This window comes from Neolamprologus multifasciatus, chromosome 23 (genome assembly GCF_963576455.1).
Source record: "Neolamprologus multifasciatus chromosome 23, fNeoMul1.2, whole genome shotgun sequence".
Taxonomy (NCBI): Eukaryota; Metazoa; Chordata; class Actinopteri; order Cichliformes; family Cichlidae; genus Neolamprologus; species Neolamprologus multifasciatus.
The window spans coordinates 16,307,950-16,328,792 of NC_140460.1; the positions used below are offsets into that span (position 1 = coordinate 16,307,950).

The 20,843-nt window shown below is 43.2% G+C and overlaps 1 protein-coding gene across 3 annotated transcripts in view; it reads right to left on the bottom strand.

Moving 5' to 3' along the window:
* Positions 1 to 19,720, bottom strand: part of LOC146491291 (uncharacterized) — a 142,032-nt gene extending 122,312 nt beyond the window's left edge. The window contains exon 1 of one of the 3 annotated variants that reach the window (XM_085150626.1): positions 19,421 to 19,720. In XM_085150626.1, the coding sequence (XP_085006752.1) occupies positions 19,421 to 19,565 (145 nt within the window). In that variant the 5' untranslated portion in view covers positions 19,566 to 19,720. The remainder of the gene's footprint in view (positions 1 to 19,420) is intronic. The other 2 variants (XM_085150627.1, XM_085150628.1) reach the window with 2 other exon arrangements.
* Between the last annotated feature and the right edge of the window lie 1,123 nt (positions 19,721 to 20,843).

Here is a 20,843-nt window from a genome sequence, read left to right on the forward strand (position 1 = left end):
CGGGTCATAATTATTAGTTCTGTAATTAACTGTTGCAACGTGTCAGAAAATATGTTTATTCCTGATCTTGTCCGGGCAAAGCCTGCCATCTAGTGGGTTGACAGGGTAGCGCCATGTTAGAGCGCAAGCAGTGGTTTTCTCCCAGCGCTCGACAGGGAAGGTCCATTTCTCTGTGTCTCTGTAATTTCCTGCATCTGACAGGCATAATCTGTAAGTGTGGCAAAAACAGTTTATTGTTCTCACTTATTAGTACCTTGTTCAGCAAAGTAATGAGTTTCTTGTGTACTTAGCAGAGTTTGTTACATTACTAGCACAAGCTAGCTGTTAGCCCTTTGTTTAGCTTGCTAACATGAAGCATACTAGCATGTGGTGTTAGCTGTATCTCTTGAAATGCTACGCGGAGGTAGTGTTGATACTGAGATTGTGTAGTGACTGTTTACACAAGTCAACAATATTTAATGTAATCTTTGTGTATTTGTATGGAGAGTGAATACACTGTATTCTGTTTCTGTTATTACAGTTTTACAAAAAGGAAAATAAGGATCAGTAAAGCTCTGAAGAATGCCACGCGGTCTCCTGAGTGTTTACTGAAGCCATTTAATGTTTAGCTCTCTGCATAAGCTGGATAGAGACGTTCAGCTGAGGGCAGAAGAGTAAAAAGATTGTCCACGCATCAAGTGCACTGCCAGGATCCTGAGACACTCCACTTCAGCAATAGCAATCATGTCCAACCACGGAGACACCTCGCAGCTTTCACAGCTGGAAGTCAGGTCGGAATGCAGATCAGCAGCTTCACACCGGTCAAACAGCTCAGCAGCAAGCCTTGCTGCAGCACGAGCACGAGCTGAAGCCGAAGCTGCTCGAGCAAGAGCAGAATACGCCAAACGCCAAATAGACATGGAGGTCAAAAAGGCCCGGATGGAGGCAGCGCTAAATGCTCTGAAGCAGGAGGGAGAAGCAGAAGCAGCACTTGCAGCTGCAAGGGTCCTAGAGGCTGCAGTTCTGGACCAGGCAGAGTCTGTGAAGCCACCAGACATTCCTGCGGCTGTCAGTCGCACTCAAGAGTATGTAAATACCCACTTCCACAACAACACTAATATGGAAGGTGAGTCAAAACACAGTAGACAGCAAAAATGTGACTTAGACAACACCCACACTACAGGGCCGGACATATCAGCAGCAGCTGTGCGTGGGTACCCCCCCAGTTCTCCACCTGTTTGGCAGCCCAAACTTCCACCTCCCCATTGGTCCAACCACGTTGGAGCAGCCACACCACAACGACAAGCAGATGTATCAGACCTCGCTGCCCTCCTCTCACGCCGTGACCTACTGACAGCAGGACTGACAGTGTTTGATAACAAGCCAGAGACTTATCTAGCATGGAGATCTATGTTTCACAATGCCACTGAAGATTTAAACCTAAAGTGCAGTGAAGAACTTGATCTGCTCACTAAGTGGCTTAGTGGGGAGTCTCTCCAGCATGCTCTGAGAATCAGGGCTGTCCATGTTAACAATCCAGAAACAGGTCTTCAGTGTTTATGGCAAAGGTTAGACAGGATTTATGGCTCATCGGAAGTTATTGAAGCTTCTCTGTTCAAACGCCTAGAGAGCTTTCCCAGAGTTATTCCGAAAGACAATCACCTTCTTCAGGAACTTGCAGATCTCCTCCTGGAACTTGAAGCAGCAAAAGATGAAGGATATCTACCAGGCCTCAGCTTTCTCGACACTCCAAGAGCCATAAACCCAATTGTGGAAAAACTCCCACATACCCTGCAAGAGTCATGGATCAAACAGGGGTCCAAGTATAAGAAAGAACACAGAGTGCACTATCTGCCTTTCTCCTACTTTGTTCACTTCGTGAATAGCAATGCTGAAATGAAAACTGACCCCAGCTTCATGCTACAAAATTACAGCACTGGGCACATGAAGATAGAAAGGCCACTGGTGAGACAATCACATTTTAGAGCCCCGCTAACAGCAAACAAAACACAGGTTGGCACACCCAGCAACAAATCTAACACTCACTCTCTTGATCCCGACAAACAGTGCCCAGTACACATGAAGCCCCATTCACTTGCAAAATGTAGATGGTTTAGGATGAAAACACTGGATGAGCGGAAAAGTCTGCTCAAAGGGCTCTCGATCTGTTACAAGTGTCTCTCATCAACAGAACACAGGGCCAAAGACTGTAAAGCCGATATTCGTTGTCTGGAGTGCAAAAGCAATACCCACATCTCTGCCATGCATGCCGGGCCACCCCCTTGGACAAGTGGGAGCTTTGATTCTACACCAGAGGCACACGGCGGGGAGCCAGACATCCCGAGCTCCACAGTGACCACATCTAACTGCACTGAGGTATGTGGACAGGGACAACAAGGACGGTCTTGTTCTAAAATTTGCATGGTGAAAGTATATCACAGCACAGCCCCTCAAATGAAAACGAAAATGAACATGCTCTGGCACAACGAACAAAACAGGCCGTAGAGCTCACGGCTTTGTCATTGAGGGTGTTGACGGAAAGGTGTCCATAACACTACCAACACTGACAGAGTGTAATCAGATTCCTGATAACAGGAGTGAGATACCCACCCCAGAAGCTGCAGCTGCTCATCATCACCTAGCTCACATAGCCGCACAAATACCCCCTCTTGATCCAGAGACAGATATTCTCCTCCTCTTAGGCCGTGATGTAATTCAGGCTCACAAGGTTCGACGCCAGGCAAATGGGCTCAATGAAGCACCTTACGCCCAAAAGCTTGATCTTGGATGGGTAATTGTTGGGGATGTTTGCCTCTCGGGAGCTCACAGACCCATAGTGAACTCCTACAAGACTAACATACTGGATAATGGCCGCCCCAGCTTTCTCTCTCCCTGTTGTAACAGAATCTACACAAAGGTGAAGATCACAGAAGAATGCCCCCTTTTTGAGAGCACACAGGTCAAAGATGAACTGGGCAAACACATCTTTCAACAAACTACTGATGATGACAAAATGGCACTCTCTGCAGAAGATAAGACGTTTCTGAACATTATGCACAAAGAGTTTGCTAAAGATGATGCAAATAACTGGGTCGCCCCCCTGCCCTTTCGTCATCCCCGACGTCGCTTACCCAACAACAGAGAGCAGGCTCTCACCCGCCTCATGTCCCTACGGAAGACATTAAAGAGAAAGACGGAGATGAAAGATCATTATGTGGAGTTTATGAAAAGGATCTTTGACAAAGGTCATGCAGAAAGGGCTCCCCCTCTCAAACCCCACCAAGAATGCTGGTATCTCCCACATTTTGGTGTTTACCACCCCCAAAAGCCAGCAAAAATCAGAATAGTCTTTGATTCAAGCGCCCAGTTTGAAAATGTGTCTCTGAATCAAGTGCTGTGTAAAGGCCCAGATCTCAATAACAGCCTTGTGGGCGTGCTTCTCAGATTCCGAGGTGACCCACATGCTGTGATGGCCGACGTGGAGCAGATGTTTCACAACTTCACGGTCAGAGAGGACCATCGTGATTATCTGCGCTTCCTGTGGTTCCGCGATCACGACCTGGATGGAGAAGTGGACGAGTTTCACATGACAGTCCATGTTTTTGGGAATTGCCCGTCCCCCTCAGTTGCTATCTATGGACTCAAGAAAACTGCTGTGGAAGGAGAGAAAGAATATGACAGTAATGTAAGGGAATTTATTGAGCGCCATTTTTATGTAGATGATGGGCTAAAGTCATTTCCCTCTGAGACCCAGGCGATCGACGTCCTTCACAGAACACAAAGGATGCTGGCTCAGTCTAACATCCGCCTTCACAAGATCTCATCCAACAGCCCTGTAGTCGTCAGTGCCTTCCCAAGTGAAGATCTAGCTACAGGTCCGCAGGAACTCCAACGTGGACAACACGCCCCACTCATGCAACGCAGCCTTGGGTTAGGCTGGGACCTGTCGACAGACCAATTGTCATTTCAAGTTGAAATCAATGACAGGCCTTTCACCAAACGTGGTGTATTGTCAGTCATCAACAGTTTGTATGACCCACTTGGCTTCGCTGTGCCAGTCAGCATCGAAGACCGCTCCATTCTGAGAGAGATTTCTATGGACATTAGCGAATGGGATGCACCGCTGCCGAGGGAGAAACAGGACAAGTGGCAACAATGGAAAGATTCCCTAAAGCACTTACAACAGCTCAAGATCTCCCGCATGTATACATCCATCTCACTATCTGAATCTCAGAGAAAAGAAATGCATGTTTTTTGTGATGCATCCACAAAAGCTGTTGGAGCCGTCGCTTACCTGAAACTCACAGCAGGCAATGGGCTCAGTGAAGTTGGGTTTCTTCTTGGAAAGGCCAGGCTGGCTCCAAAACCAGACATCACAATTCCAAGACTGGAACTTTGTGCTGCTGTGCTGGCTGTAGAAGTGGCGGAAATGGTCCAGCAGGAGCTTCACACTACTATCGATGAGGTGAACTTCTACACCGACTCGAAGGTGGTCCTTGGATATATTTTCAATGAAAAAAGACGCTTTTATGTGTATGTGCATAACCGTGTGGAGCGCATTAGGCGTTCTACCCAGACCCACCAATGGCATTACGTACCCACACAGCTAAACCCAGCTGACCATGCCACACGAGCACTGCCCGCTGAGCATCTGTCTCACTCTACATGGCTTAGCGGACCTGCCTTCCTTAAGAATTCAGGCCAACGGCAAATACAGAAAGAACCTTTTGACCTTGTTTGCCCTGAAAACGACACCGAGCTGCGCCCAGATATCGTATCCTGTGCCACCTTTCTGTCAAAAAAAGAGCTCGGGACCACAAGGTTCGAGAGATTCTCAAATTGGAGTCGTCTGCTGAAAACTATTTCCAGACTGCTGCACATTGCCAAGTCCTTTAAAGGCGAAACAGAGAGCGCATGCCGTGGATGGCACAAGTGCAACAGCTATGCTACAGAAGAACAGCTTCAGCAGGCCAAGGTTACTATCATTTGTGCAGTTCAAAAAGAGGTGTATGCGGATGACATCAAACGCATGGAGCAGAGTGAGTCCATTCGCTCACAAAGTCCACTTAGCAAGCTGAGTCCTTACATAGACGCTGATGCAGTTCTTAGGGTCGGCGGCCGGCTGGCAAGAGCTCAACTGTCAACAGATGAGACACACCCCATGCTCATTCCCAGTAAACACCACATAACCCAGCTCATAATCAGACACTTTCACGCACAAGTATGTCATCAGGGCAGACACTTCACCGAAGGTGCGATCAGAGCTGCAGGTTTTTGGATTGTGGGTGGGAAAAGAGCCGTCAGTAGTGTTATCTTCAACTGTGTCATATGCCGCAGATTAAGGGGCAAGCAACAAGAGCAGATCATGTCAGATCTACCAGAAGACAGAATGTGTACAGACCCTCCTTTCACGTGTGTGGGCCTAGATGTTTTTGGTCCGTGGCCTGTTACAGTCAGAAAGACACGAGGAGGTCAAGCAGAGGCTAAGAGATGGGCAGTGATCTTTACGTGTATGAGCACTTTGCCATACATATCGAAGTGATAGAAGCAATGGACACTTCATCTTTCATTAATGCTCTGCGCCGTTTCGTTGCCATGCGAGGTGCTGTTAAACTACTCAGATCCAAAAGACTTCCGGTTTATGTGACTATGGCGTAGGTCGCGCCGAGCGCAGCTCCTGCAGAGTCTAGTTATTATCTAGCATTTCCAGGCACATTTTGACGGGGTTTTTTTTGTATAGTTCCGAGACAAGACTGTTTTTGCTTTTTGTGTTTAGAATGTCGCGTAAGGTTAATAAGAGCGCAAGCACCTCTCAGCCGAACTTGCGGCCTGCTGCTAACACTGCATCCCCGCCTCGTGGTAAAACTTCGCCACTGCCTGGGTCGCCCGACACGCCGCTCGTCGATACGGAAAAGTTCACGAAGGCTGAACTCCTCTCTGAACTTCGTGAAGAAATTTCAGCACTGTTTAAAAAGGAACTGACGGCAGCGTTTGCGGAGAATCTCACGTCTATCAGGTCCGACATACAGCAACTAAAAACGGACCTTTCCTCAGATATAACTACCATGCGGCAGGAAGTCGCTGGCCTCAGAAGCACAGTTACGGAGATGGAACAGTCTCTCTCCACATGCACGGATGATATTGTTCACCTCCAAGCCAAAGTGGATGCGATGTCAAAGGAATTTGCCAAATTGGAGAATAAATGCGAGGATTTGGAGTCCAGGTCTCGCCGCAATAATATCCGCATTGTTGGTGTGCCAGAGGAGAACGTCCTGTCTGCTACAGATGTGTCCGTGCTGTTGATGGAGGCATTTCAGCTTGGGAAGGAGCCGCTTGTAGACAGAGCCCACCGAACTTTGGCCCCCAAACCTAACACCGGTGAACGTCCCCGCGCTATGGTTGTGAAGCTGCACTATTACACGGACTCCGCTAGGATTCTCCAGAAGGCCAGGGAGCTGCAGAGGGTACAGATAAATAATATGACCATTTCTGTGTTCCCCGACCACACCGCTAAGACAGCGCGGGCCCGTGCGGCTTTCAATGAGGTCCGTCGCCAGCTTCGCGGCATTCAGGGAGTCCGATTTAGGATCCTCTATCCGGCAAGGCTACGGATCACTTATCAAGGAGTGCAGCGCGACTTCGTCTCGCCAGATGAGGCCAAGGAATATATTAAGACTATAACCACGCGATAAAAATATAGCGGGACAATGTTTGTTTGTTTGAAATAGCGAATGATGCTAATCCAAACATCATTGTGGTAAGCTAAGTTTGTTACTCTGCCAAACACTTGTTTTGTTTTACCTGTCTAATAGTAAAATATAATTGTGTTGTTTTTATGTCTTTTATCCTGTCTTCCTTCTCTCACCCCAACCGGTCGCAGCAGATGGCCGCCCCTCCCTGAGCCTGGTTCTGCCGGAGGTTTCTTCCTGTTAAAAGGGAGTTTTTCCTTCCCACTGTCGCCAAAGTGCTTGCTCATAGGGGGTCATATGATTGTTGGGCTTTTCTCTGTATCTATGAAGCGCCTTGAGGCGACATTTGTTGTGATTTGGCGCTATATAAATAAAATTGAATCTAATCTATTGAGAAATGACTCTGTTGGAGCTTTGGTTTGATGCGGTTCGTTTCGTAGTCGGGAGCGTTTTTGTTCAGATTGCTCCGGGTGGGAGCGTGCACTGCCGTCTCCATCGTTTGGGGATGGGGGCTTTTGCTGTGCAGGGGGGAGGCGGGAGGGTGTGTTTGACGTATTATTATTATTTTTATTCTGAAGCTGTATTTCTGTTGTTGTGGGTTTGCTTTGTGTGTTTGTGTGAGTGTGTTTTTCCCACTTGTTCTTTTTTGGGGGGTGAAGAAATAAGTATTTTCTCTTTTATCTTTCTGCAATGATCAGCACTTCAGGTCAGTCCTTAGGCAATAGTGGTATTAGATTTTTAACTTGGAATGTCAAAGGTATGAATAGCCCAATTAAACGATCTAAAATATTCTCACATCTTAAACGTTTAAAGAGTGATGTAATGTTTTTGCAAGAGACCCATTTGCGAAATAGGGATCATCTTAGGCTCAGGTGCCCATGGGTGGGACATACTTTCCATTCAATGTTAATTCAAAGCCAGGGGGTGGGCGATCTTAATAAACAAGAAGGGTACAGTTTACAGCCTCTGAGATTAAAGCTGACAAAAACGGGAGATATTTGGTTGTTGTAGGCACCATGTACAATGTACCCGTCCTCTTAGTCAATGTGTATGCACCGAATTTTGATAATCCAGGTTTTACAGATGCACTTTTGAGTAGTCTCCCTTCCCTTGATACTCATCTTTTGATATTGGGTGGTGACTTAAACTGTGTTATTGATCCTGCCTTAGATCGCTCGAATCCTCGGACCCTGACCCAATCCTCTATGTCCAAGTCTATTTCAGAGTTTATGTTTCAGAATGGTTTTGTAGATCCCTGGAGGTTTTCTCAGTCCTTTTCACGGATTGATTATTTTTTTGTGGACGGTTTCCTTATTCCAAAAGTACTGTCATCTTCATATCATCCAATTGTCATTTCCGATCACGCACCACTTAGCGTTGACATCAAGCTCATAGCCCAGTCCCCTTTTTCCTCACCCTGGAGATTTAACTCTTTGTTGCTTTCAGATGAGGGATTTGTTACCTTTATCAAATCCGCAATTGATGAATTTATGGTGTTTAACGACACCGATACTGTTACAAGGTCATTGCTTTGGGAATCTCTTAAGGCATATGTGCGTGGGCAAATAATTTCTTTCTTTGCCCATTCCACTAAAAACCACAAAGCCAAACTTCAAACTTTGACTACACAAATTTGTGACATAGATAGACAGGTTGTTGCCAATCCCACTCCTGATTTGCATAAAAGACGACTTGACTTGCAGACCGAATTTGATTTACTTTCTACGGCAGATGCTGAACGTCTTTTACTTCGTGCGCGTGCGACTTATTATGAACATGGTGATAAGCCCAGAAGGCTTTTGGCCCATCAGTTAAAACGTCAGGCCTCTTCTCGATTAATTTCTCAAATTAAAGATGCGGCAGGCAACTTGGTCTCTGATCCAAAGGAAGTAAATGAGGTGTTTAAGAGGTATTATTCCTCCCTATATGAATCTGAATCTGCTGCTGACGCCTCTGAGGTGGATTCTTTTTTTAACGGTCTTACAATGCCCACTGTCGATCCTGTTATAGCTGAACAATTAGATGCCCTTTTAGGTTGGACGAAATTGTGCATGCAATCAAGACCATGCACAATAGTAAGGCACCAGGACCTGATGGGTTTTCAGTTGAATTTTTAAAAACATTTATAGACAAGTTAGCCCCACTACTTCTTTCAGTGTATAATGAATCTTTTGAATGTGGTCTATTGCCCCCTACATTGTCTCAAGCACTAATTACTGTTCTCTTAAAGAAGGGTAAGGATCCTACATCTTGCACCTCATATAGGCCTATTTCACTGCTGAATGTGGATGTTAAAGTCTTGGCAAAAATTTTAGCAATTCGCCTTGAAAAGGTTCTTCCTACTATTATTTCAGATGAACAGAATGGCTTTATTAAAGGCCGCCAGCTGTTCTTTAATGTCCGCACGCTTTTGAATGTCATTCTTTCCCAACACTCGGCCACTAATCCAGAAGTAGTTATCTCACTTGACGCTGAGAAAGCTTTCGATCGTGTGGAGTGGAGCTTTCTCTTTGCGGTCTTACAAAGATTTGGTTTCAAGGACAGATTCATTTTGTGGATTCGACTGTTGTACAAGGCACCCCAAGCCAGTGTCTATACAAATGGTGTTTCCTCTGGCTACTTCTCATTGTCACGTGGTACGAGACAGGGTTGCCCCCTGTCCCCCCTACTTTTTGCTATTGTAATTGAACCCCTATCTATAGCTTTGAAGGCCCTTCCTCATTTTCATGGTATTTCCCGGTCAGGCCTTGACGTAAAATTGTCTTTATATGCAGATGACCTGCTTCTTTATGTTTCTGATCCCTTATCTAGCATACCATCGATTGTGTCTCTATTAAACAAGTTCGGCTCTTTGTCAGGTTACAAAATAAATCTTCTTAAAAGTGAATGTTTCCCCATAAATTCTTTAAGTCTTACACTTAAGCAATCTGACATTCCTTTTAGACTTAGCCCTGCCGGCTTTAAATATTTGGGAGTTATCGTGACTCGTACTTTGTCTTCTCTATACTCTTCCAATTTCTCCCCTTTAATGACTCAAATTCAATCAGATTTTCAGAGATGGAAATCGCTACCTTTGTCCCTAATTGGTCGGATCAATGCTGTAAAGATGAACATTTTGCCTCGATTGTTATTTCTGTTTCAGAATATTCCTATATTTTTACCTAAAGCTTTTTTCAAAAAGTTAGACCAGCTAGTTACATCGTTTTTGTGGGGAGGGAAACATCCCAGGGTGAGGAAATCATTATTACAGAGACTGACATTTGATGGTGGTCTTGCCTTGCCTAACTTTTTATTTTACTATTGGTCCTCTCATATTCACAAATTGACCCATTGGCTTGAATCCCAAGAACTGCTGTGGTGCAAACTGGAGCGCCTGTTGTGCACTTCCTCATCCTTAGAAGCTTTATTGTTCTCTCCACTACCACTTAAGCCTTCTCATTTCACCCAAAATCCCGTGGTACAGTCTAGTCTAAGGATCTGGTCACAATTCAGGAGTCATTTTAAGTACATCTCTGCATCAGTACGCATGCCCATCACACAGAACCATCTGTTTACTCCTGGCCTCATTGATGGTACCTATGTACAGTGGAAGCGTCATGGTATTAACACGTTTAAGGATCTCTATAAAGATGGCACTTTCTTAACTTTTTTAGACCTGTGTTCAGAAACAAAATCTTCCGGCTGCCAATCTATTCCGTTATTTTCAGGCACGGCATTGTACTTCTGCTCTCTTCCCCTCCTACCCTCTTCTTCCAAATGTCCAACCGTGGGAGGAATTCTTATCCCTTAAACCCAATAAGAAGTCAATTATATCTTTAATATATAAACGACTTATGGATTTAAATGTCCATTCAGTTGCTAAAATTAGGGGGGCTTGGGAGCGGGAGTTAGGCATAATATTTTCGGATCAGCAATGGGAGAAAGCAGTATCCAATGTCCGTTATAGTACGTCCTGTGCCAGGTTACAACTTATCCAGTTCAAGGTGTTGTACAGGGTTTACTATTCAAAGTCTCGTCTGTCTGAGATTTACCCACAAGTAATGGATCAGTGTGAGAGATGTCATGCCACCCCATGTGACCTAGGCCATATGTTCTTTCTGTGCCCAAGACTCCATGGCTTCTGGAGTCAGTATTCAGTTATTCTTTCCAAGGCTCTTGGGACCCAAATCTGCATGGACCCTTTTCTAGCTGTTTTTGGGCTTCCAGTCAACACTGGTCTAACCGACCCTACACACTTCAAAATATTAGCCTTTACATCACTTTTGGCTAGACGTTGCATCTTACTCCTTTGGAAATCTTTCAAAGCCACCTTCAGTTTCTTTTTGGTTTAGAGATGTGATGTCATTTCTTAAATTGCAAAAGATAGGCCTTGTGGCGAAGGGCAAATACAGAGAATTTTATCGTATCTGGGGCCCCTTCGTAAATTATTGCAAGTCATTAAACGCTCTACGAGCTGATTAATATCATATCCCCCCCCCCCTTTTTTTTTTTTTGTTTTTGTTTTGTTTTGTTTTTTTTGTGTGTGTTTTGGGGTTTGTTGTTTGTGTTTGTTTTGGGTTTCTTCTTAGGTTTTGTTTTGTTTGTTTTAATTTTATTTAAGCGTGTGTGTGGGTGTGGGTGTGCCTGTGTGTGTGTGTATTATCGTATCTGTTCATGTAAGAAAAACTAAAAAATATGTGAGGGGAACAGATTGTATTGTCACTGTAAACTAATGTACACTTGTCTCTCAATAAAAATATGAAAAAAAACAAAACAAAACTACTCAGATCCGACTGCGGCACAAACTTTGTGAGTGCTTGCAGAGAACTCCAAATCGACAAGAAGGGTTGTCATAATGACAAAATCAACACGTATCTTGGAGACAGAAGCTGTGAGTGGCAATTTAACCCTCCACATGCATCGCACATGGCTGGATCTTGGGAGCGCATGATTGGCGTCAGTCGGCGGATCCTTGACGTAATGCTGCTGCAGCACGGAAATGCAAAGCTCACACATGAGGTGTTAGTGACATTCATGGCAGAGGTCACTGCAATAGTCAACTCAAGGCCACTTACCACAGTTTCTGCTGACTCAGAGCATCCTGAGATTCTCACTCCTACCATGCTACTCACACAAAAGGTCGGTGTGCCCCCAGTACCACCAGGTCAGTTCCACGATCAGGACCTGTTTAGAGCGCAATGGAGACGTGTACAGTACCTAGCCAACGTCTTCTGGGGACGATGGAGGAGAGAGTACCTCAGCGGACTACAGGGTCGTCGCAAGTGGAGGGCATCAAAGCCAGATCTACAAATTGGAGATGTGGTCCTGCTCAAAGAGGGACAAGAAAACAGGATTGACTGGCCACTAGGGCTAGTCACAAAGTCCTTCCCCAGTCAAGATGGCAGAGTAAGGAAGATCGAAGTCAAGATCATCCGCAGTGGTGAATGTAGAGTGTACCTGAGACCCATCAGTGAAGTCGTCTTACTGGTACCTAAGAGCTAAGCCTGAAAGACTCTTAATATCCTTTTAATAGTGGGATTCAGCTTTAGTTGGTGTGACGTCCTGCAGACGTCAGGCGGGGAGTATTCTGTCCCTCCTGTTATTTCTAAGGTATGTTTTTTATAAGTTTGTTATATGGCGGGTCATAATTATTAGTTCTGTAATTAACTGTTGCAACGTGTCAGAAAATATGTTTATTCCTGATCTTGTCTGGGCAAAGCCTGCCATCTAGTGGGTTGACAGGGTAGCGCCATGTTAGAGCGCAAGCAGTGGTTTTCTCCCAGCGCTCGACAGGGAAGGTCCATTTCTCTGTGTCTCTGTAATTTCCTGCATCTGACGCCCTTGAAAAGGCATAATCTATAAGTGTGGCAAAAACGGTTTATTGTTCTCACTTATTAGTACCTTGTTCAGCAAAGTAATGAGTTTCTTGTGTACTTAGCAGAGTTTGTTACATTACTAGCACAAGCTAGCTGTTAGCCCTTTGTTTAGCTTGCTAACATGAAGCATACTAGCATGTGGTGTTAGCTGTATCTCTTGAAATGCTACGCGGAGGTAGTGTTGATACTGAGATTGTGTAGTGACTGTTTACACAAGTCAACAATATTTAATGTAATCTTTGTGTATTTGTATGGAGAGTGAATACACTGTATTCTGTTTCTGTTATTACAGTTTTACAAAAAGGAAAATAAGGATCAGTAAAGCTCTGAAGAATGCCACGCGGTCTCCTGAGTGTTTACTGAAGCCATTTAATGTTTAGCTCTCTGCATAAGCTGGATAGAGACGTTCAGCTGAGGGCAGAAGATATATATATATATATATATATATATATATATATATATATATATATATATATATATCATTTCCTAGGTAAAGCATACAGATACTGAATAGAAAAGCAGAAGAAAGCATTGAGTGTATGGTCTAGCATAAAAGACAAAGAAATAAACCAGGCAGCACAAATTCAAATAACTTCAGCACCCTTCCTGATATCTCAGCAGAGCTTTCACTGTAACTCCACTGTGCAATCGGCCTTTTCAGTGTAATCACAGCCGTGGAAGGAACTACATTTTTCAGAGCTGCACACATCATCTCCGAGCTCCCTCGGCCTCACATAAACAACTCGTTCTATGTAACCGCTATCCCTTTGAGATTACAGTGAATAAACCCGAACGATCCTTAACACTGCCTCCATCAAGCAGCAGATATCACAGATATAAACGTACACTAAAATGTTAAACAGCAAAATGAAGCTGTTAGCATTTTCCATAATTATAATGTACCACTAACTCAAATGAATGGTCCTGGTCAGTGTTATGGAGTTTGCAATCTTTATGTTTGGGAAGCACAGTTTTTGCTTATTGGGAATAATATTAGTATCAATTAGTATTAATTAGCAATTAATACTGCTGCACTTTCATGTTGGTATCTCTGCACAATCTGCAACATGGATAAGGACGTTTTTAGGTGAGGACACCTTTGCACTCTTTGAAATTAATGTGCACACAAGAAGCCGCAACATCACATGAGAAGAGAGAACAGAAAGAGGGTAACTCTGCTGGCCAAATAAGGAGGGAGGACCAGGGAAAATAACAATAAAGGACCATGAAATGTTATGCCTTTATGCAGTGTAAGCTCAGCATCTGATCCACATCTCCAGCCGGTATAGTCTACATTTTGTCTCATCATGCTAAAAGTGTGTGTGTGTGTGTGTGTGTGTGTGGGGGGGGGGGGGGGGGGGCTCCTAGGTACTTCTTTTTCACTAGCCACAAAAATAGTTTTGTGTTGGGACCACATAGTATGTATTTTGGTGGGTGGGTAATGCTACGTTTACTAGAGCAGGGGGGTGTTCAAACCTGGCTACAGAGAAAATCACTCAGCCATACGATTTGTCACACATCACCACCATGAGGGAATGAGACTGTCTCAGATTCATTCTTCACTGCATAACAGTCAGTCCAAACTAAGGTCTGACCAATACTGGGACTGTGGAAAGAACTCAAACAGTGGAACAGTGTCAGTAGAACCAGTGCCGTCCATACACCACACAGTAGCAGGATTTATTTAGCATATTGCCACACCCACCTTATATAAAACTGTATATCTAACAAACATTGTATTTAAAAGAGAGAAACATCGACATGTGAATTTTAATAATTATGTGAACTACTTTTAGTATTTGAATTACTTTTTTTGACTCTGTACACAACCAGTTGATTTTAAATCAAACAATAAACATGTGATTGAAATGCACCATCTCAGCTTTAACTCACAGGGTTTAACAAAAAAAGTTGCATTCACTTTTTCAAAATCACAGCCATTTGTATACATAATTCTCCATTTTCAAAGACTCAAAAGCAACTGGACAATTGACTCAGGTGAGGCTTTCATCTCTGGAATACATTGAGCACATAAAAGATCTGGATTTGATTACTTGTTGCCACATCAACAATACAGACACTCTTAAAAAAAGAAATCCAATGGCCAGCTTAGCAACACGAAAAAACCTGAAAGACCAAGGAAGAAAATTGAAGTTGATGATGGCGTAGTTTATTCTTTGGTTAAAAAAATAACAAACAAATAAATAAACCTTAACAGCATCTAGCAAAGTCAAGAGCACTCTCAAGGAGGTAAACGTGTCAATGCCAAAGTCTACAATCAAGACGCGTTCTGATGAATATAACCACAGAGGTTTTACAGCACTGTGATTGCACTCAAGAACCGAACGGTCATCTAAAGAAATTTTTTGAATAGCTGCAACCAAAGTTAACATTCACCAGAGTGATGGGAGGAGAAACGCATCGAGAAGGGGAAGAACAGCTCTTGATCAAAAACACACCACATTGTCTGAAGGTGGAGATGGACATGGCCATGCATGGCTGCCAGTGGATCCAGTGGAACAAGATTACTAGTGTTTATTGATAATGTGACTGCTGATATAGAAAGCAAGACTAATTGTGATGTGGACAAGGGCATACTCTCTGCTCAGATTCAGCCAAATGCAGAACTCATCAGACAGTTTCACATACAAGGTGTACGAAGGCATAATTTAAAAAACTGTGCCGCTGTCCAAATATTTATGGACCCAACAGTAACCCTAACCCAGTTTAGTTTTAGTAGCTCAAACTATACTTTGAAAACAACACCTGAAGCCTTACCATCACATAAAAGCTTTTACATTTGCGCTACATATTACCAGAGAGTAGTCAGAAACCTTTTTGGGTAATTACAATAATCACCATCAACCAGCCTCGCCAACCACAAGCTGATGGTTGTATTGACGAGGCAGGTCACTTTTCTGTCGAATTCAGATCCATCACTTGGACTCTAAGGACCTCCCATCATCACTAGAAATAGGCTGTCATTTTCAATCAGCCTGGTCGTTTTTTACGATTCTCTTATCAGTCCTCTTCTGTACTCTTTCAATGCCGTCCAAAGATGAGTGAGGCACATATGGTGACGGTAATCAGACATGTCATGAAAATCTTTCATATTGTCTGCGTTCTCACAGCTGGGCAGGCATGTAATATAACAACTCAATAACTCATTTTAGACAGATATAGACTGTAACCGCAGGAGAGGAACATGGAACTTGGACAAAGTGACCCTAATATTCATAAATAGCACTTTGATTTGGATGCTTCATTTTTGATTGACCCCTGTCTTTATTCATGCAAACAGTTTGACACTTCTTACTCACAAAATACAAACAGACAACTTTCTTTATATAGAAAGTGCATGGAAAAAACTTTGCCACAGTGACACTGGCAAAAAGAGAAAGCTTAGAGAAAAGTACAGCAGTGGGAGGCTTTAATAAGCTATAATACGTGACATGTCTCGTGATGTGGACATGAACCTAACCTCTGAACGTTGATGACTTAGGACTTAACCTAATCTTAAAGATTCCCTCAAGACAATATTTGAAGATATATGAAAGACCTGCTTCGAATGATAATTTGTGTGTGATGAGGTTTTCAATGCAATTTAATAATAACATAATAAGAAATTCAAAAATGACATTTACACCTTGTTTTTTTTTTTAAAAAAAACAGAATGTATGAATATGTTAAAAAATATCATTGCAGAAGTTTAGGGTGTCGACAAGCTGTCTCATACATCACATAAAGTCAATTTTTGATATTTTTTGCAATGGAGGCATCGGGTTCCCAAAGCTCCCTGGTCTATGATGCTTGCTGGACTCAAACTGGCTTCCAGTCATGATGTCAGAAAATCTAATTTTGATTTTGGGAGAAACTTTCCACTTTCAGTAGAAGAATTTTAAAACAGCATCAATTATTTGTACGGGTAAGATCAAATATCAACAGGGCTACCAGCTCTCAGACTTTTGGTGTGAGTCTCTGTCAAATATAAGAGAAAAATCTTGCTCAATATAGGATAGGAAGACAAAAAAAGACATACACAGTGGAAATGATGGAGTTTGCGTAGCCTGACAAAGGCAAAGGAACCCTCACTAACATCACACAATACCCTATATTGAGTTTTGATTCAGTCAATTTGAAATGGTCACATAAATGCAAAATTTGCTCAAAACATTATCCATTTGTGTTTAAATTTGTGAATTTCATAAACACAGTTTTGCCTTCAAATGTAATCCCTGTTTTGCCAAGATGATAATACCTGCCATAGTATCAATAGGATTTATATAAGCATATAAGTACACCACCAGCAACTTAATTATCAAATTCAACTGAAATTCAAATGTAACCACTAAATCTGAGATGTCTGCCTCTGTCATCTTAATTCAGGAAGAAGTAGGCAATTTTACCCTGAATACACAAAAATATGTATTTTTCCCCTGTAATGTTTATTACATATATTTTTGTTGTTTCAATTCAATGTAGTTAGATTTCCCATGTTTAATGTTAGCTTAATAATTTCAGTGCTAAAAGTCTAATAAAACTAAAACACACACACACACACACACACACACATCTATATCTATATATATACAAATATATATAAACATCTATCTATCTATCTATCTATCTATCTATCTATCTATCTATCTATCTATCTTCACATCATCTAGTAGAGATGGGATGAAAAGGGGATTTTATAATTCTCCACTTGCCCTGCGGGTGGTCTTTATCCTCCCCCAGAGTGCTGAGAGCTTGAGGGTTCTACGCAGTATCTTTGCTGTTCCTAGACCTGTGCTGTACATTTCTGGCACTTCTTATGTTCCTTCTTCCCAATGTTGCTATAACTCAGTAAATCTATCAGTATGGCTGTCTTCCTCTGCTTGTCCACTGCTATGTTCGGTTGGTTTGCCATCACCAGTTTGTCCAGCCGTCCCACACGATCTTAGTTTGGTCATTCGAAACCACCCTAGGGGGCAGATCCCATTTTGACCTCGGGACCTCCATGCCATACTCGCACAGATGTTCCTGTAGACCAGGGGTCCCCAATCCCAGTCCACGAGGGCCGGTGTCCCTGCAGGTTTTAGGTCTCACCCTGGGTCAACACACCTGAATCACATGATTAGTTCATTACCAGGCCTCTGGAGAACTTCAAGACGTATTGAGAAGGTAATTTATCCATTTAAATCAGCTGTGATGGATCAAGGACACATCTAAAACGTGCAGGGACACCAGCCCTGGTGGACTGGGATTGGGGACCCCTGCTGTAGACTATGCCAGCTACTTTGTTATGGTGTTCCATATATGCCGTGCCTGCTAGCATCTTGTTCCTGATGAAGGCTCTTAGGGTCCTGTTAATCTTGTATAATTCTAGGCCTTCCAGGATTCATGTGTGGGACACTGAGTCATAGCTGTCTTTTGCTCAATCCAGGGAGCGCACAGGTTGGTCAGTCTCCTCTTACAGTCTTGACACGAGCGTTCTATCTGGGAGCTGGTGTTTCTGCCAATTCCTTTCTGTGCCCTGCTCATGTTATGAGCCATGTGCCTGTTAATCTTAGCTCCTATGATACCTGACAGGTGTGGTGCTGAAGCAGGTTACTGACCGCGAGGTGGATGCGACTAATCCATTCTAGGGATCCTTGGGAATCAGGATTGTCTGGCATTTGGTTAACCATTCTTGTTGCATCTCATTCATTAGCAGCTGGTTCATATGTGCTGCCAGACACGTATGCCTTCTTGTTGTACTAGCCCACTTCTCATCACTGTGTCCTGATTCCTTCCTGAAGTGGACCTTGTTAATCTGGGCAACGCTGACTGCTGAATTTACAGGGTAATAGCTTTGGTGGTTACAGTCAATCCAGGGACGGTCACTGGAAAAACAAGCTTGTCAACATTGGAGGCAATCTCAATGCAGAGAAATATTGAGATAATATTCTCCAAACAGTGGCAATCCCATATCTCCACAGTCTAGGCGCGCTGTTCATGCCAGGGTGACCAAATCAACCACTTGAGACAAATGCTGGGTGACTAATGAGACGCCATCCCACAGCAGTGTGTGCCCAAGCAGGTGGCCACCACAAGGAGGAGGTGGCAAGCTGCTATGGCTGTATATGGTTCTTCTACTGAGGCCCCTGTTTGTTTAATGAATGATGGGTTAAATTGTCAGTATATGTTGTTTCTGGAGACTTTCATCATCTAATTGAATAAAGGACACCAAACACGAGTCCACAGCAGAATAAAGTGCTTGGAATTGGCAGAGAAGATTTGGCCAATTTGTAATGGTCACAACCCACATACTCAACACTGCTGCTTCACTGATAGGAAGTGGTGACAGCCTGTAGACCAATACTAAACTTTCACTGCAGTGCAAAATTTTACTGGTTTGGAATATTAAATATGCTGTCAGACACTGTAGTGTGGAGTGTGGCTTCATTTTTCTTGTGTGAAAATATGACTCTATAGCATATATTTCCATGAAACTTCTCTCACATTGCTACTTAGTACTTCAAATTTAATTTTAAGTAGTAAGTAAATATATATATATAAACATATATTTCCTTTGTTAAATGCATGCCGTTGTAAAACATAAGGTTTTGCAAAGCTATGTATGTATGTTTACTGCGTTATGAACAGGAACTATTTTTTTAATTTTTCTAGTGGAAACAGCGTCCTCCCCGTGCCTGTCCTTCGGGGCGTTTATAAGCCTCCTCCACCCCCTCTGTAACATGAATGGAGGCTCGGCTCTTCAAATGTGTTGATATGATAAATTTATTCGGCTGCGACAAACCAAACGTCGCCTAAAACAGGGATGCGGCACATTTTCCATGATTTTCTGAGCGGACTTGTGTAGCCTGTGTTCGGTGTTTGACTCTAAACGTCGTGGTGTGTGTCGGTACTCACAGCACTGCAGATAAATAAACCGCAACTTCCAGTGTCTGTCCTGGTTTTTCCGCGTTATTTTGATGGACAGAGTGCTGAGACTGTTGTCAGGGATGGGACAGGGGCTCGTTTGGTTTCTTATCTCCACTGAATCGGTCGCCATCATTTTTACTACCCTATCTCTGTCCCCCCCAATCTCCTCTCTCACTCTCTCTCCTCCTCTCCCTTCCTTCTCTCGCAGCGCGCGAACACGCGTTGTCGTCGGGATGCTGCGCGCGCTCGATGGTCTTTCTTTCTCTTTGGAGCATGATCCACCCAAAGGACGTTTGAGTCAAAGCTAGCTCAAAACAGGTATGGTGAATAATATAATGAGCATTTAAAGAGGAAGCAGCCTGCAAAAAACATATTTAATGTGATAAAAGAGGACCAGAAGACGGGAGCACACAGACAGAAGCAGCGCTTTTATACAATATTTTATACAATATTTCAGAAAATACTACTGAGATATGATGTGGGATGATTCAGTAGATGTGACAAAATTACTTGAAAGAGTGCTCGCATTTAACATGATATTGATAAAGACAAATTGGTAATAAATATTGTGTATGTACAATGGCTAAAAAAGCATTGATGTCCATGTACTGATTTCTATTTGAAGCAGAGATTTATGGGAGAAACAAAAGGGTAGTTTGTGCATTTAGATGGGATGAGGAGCTCGATAATTTTGTTCATTCAGTAATGCTGCTCCTCCACATCAAAAGGAACCAAATGAGATTGTTTGGGCATCTGGCTTAGGCTACGTCCACACTTACATGTGTATCTTTGGACATAACGTAGCTTTTTCTATGCATCTTATTGGCCTTTTGTCTATATGGAGATGGACAAACTGAGCCTTCGGAAAAACCCTGTTAGGGTGAAGATTTGCAGAAAAGGAAAACAGAGGTTTTGTCTTGTAAGGTGGGCATCTTTATCAAATTTTTGACATCAGAATGTGCTCTGTGTTATTGTTTGTGAGCTTTTGATTGGCCAGCATTTCTTCCTGGTGTTGTAACAACTCCTGTTGCTTTAGCATGCTCTTGACAGGAACACGCTACACCTTTTCATCTTTGCGTAGAAAGATCTGCACTGCAGCATGATAATCAGCCAAGTACACATTAGAGCTCTCTCTTACACGAAGCAGAAGAACTGCTGACTGTCATGGACGTTCACCCAAAAGTTGTCTGACCTCATCCACACCCAACATTTGTGGCTGCTTGAAGACTAAAAACTCCCTCTCAGCACAAGCTGTTTACAGCATTGGAGCATCATGCTGAAATAAGTTGTAGGTCAACTCCATATAGCTCAACATGGAGTAGAGTTAAGGATGGAAAGCCAGCATGTCTGTGTAGGTGCTGTCATCCAGATTCCGTTGCCTTAATAGCTTGAACAAAGAAGGTACATGGAC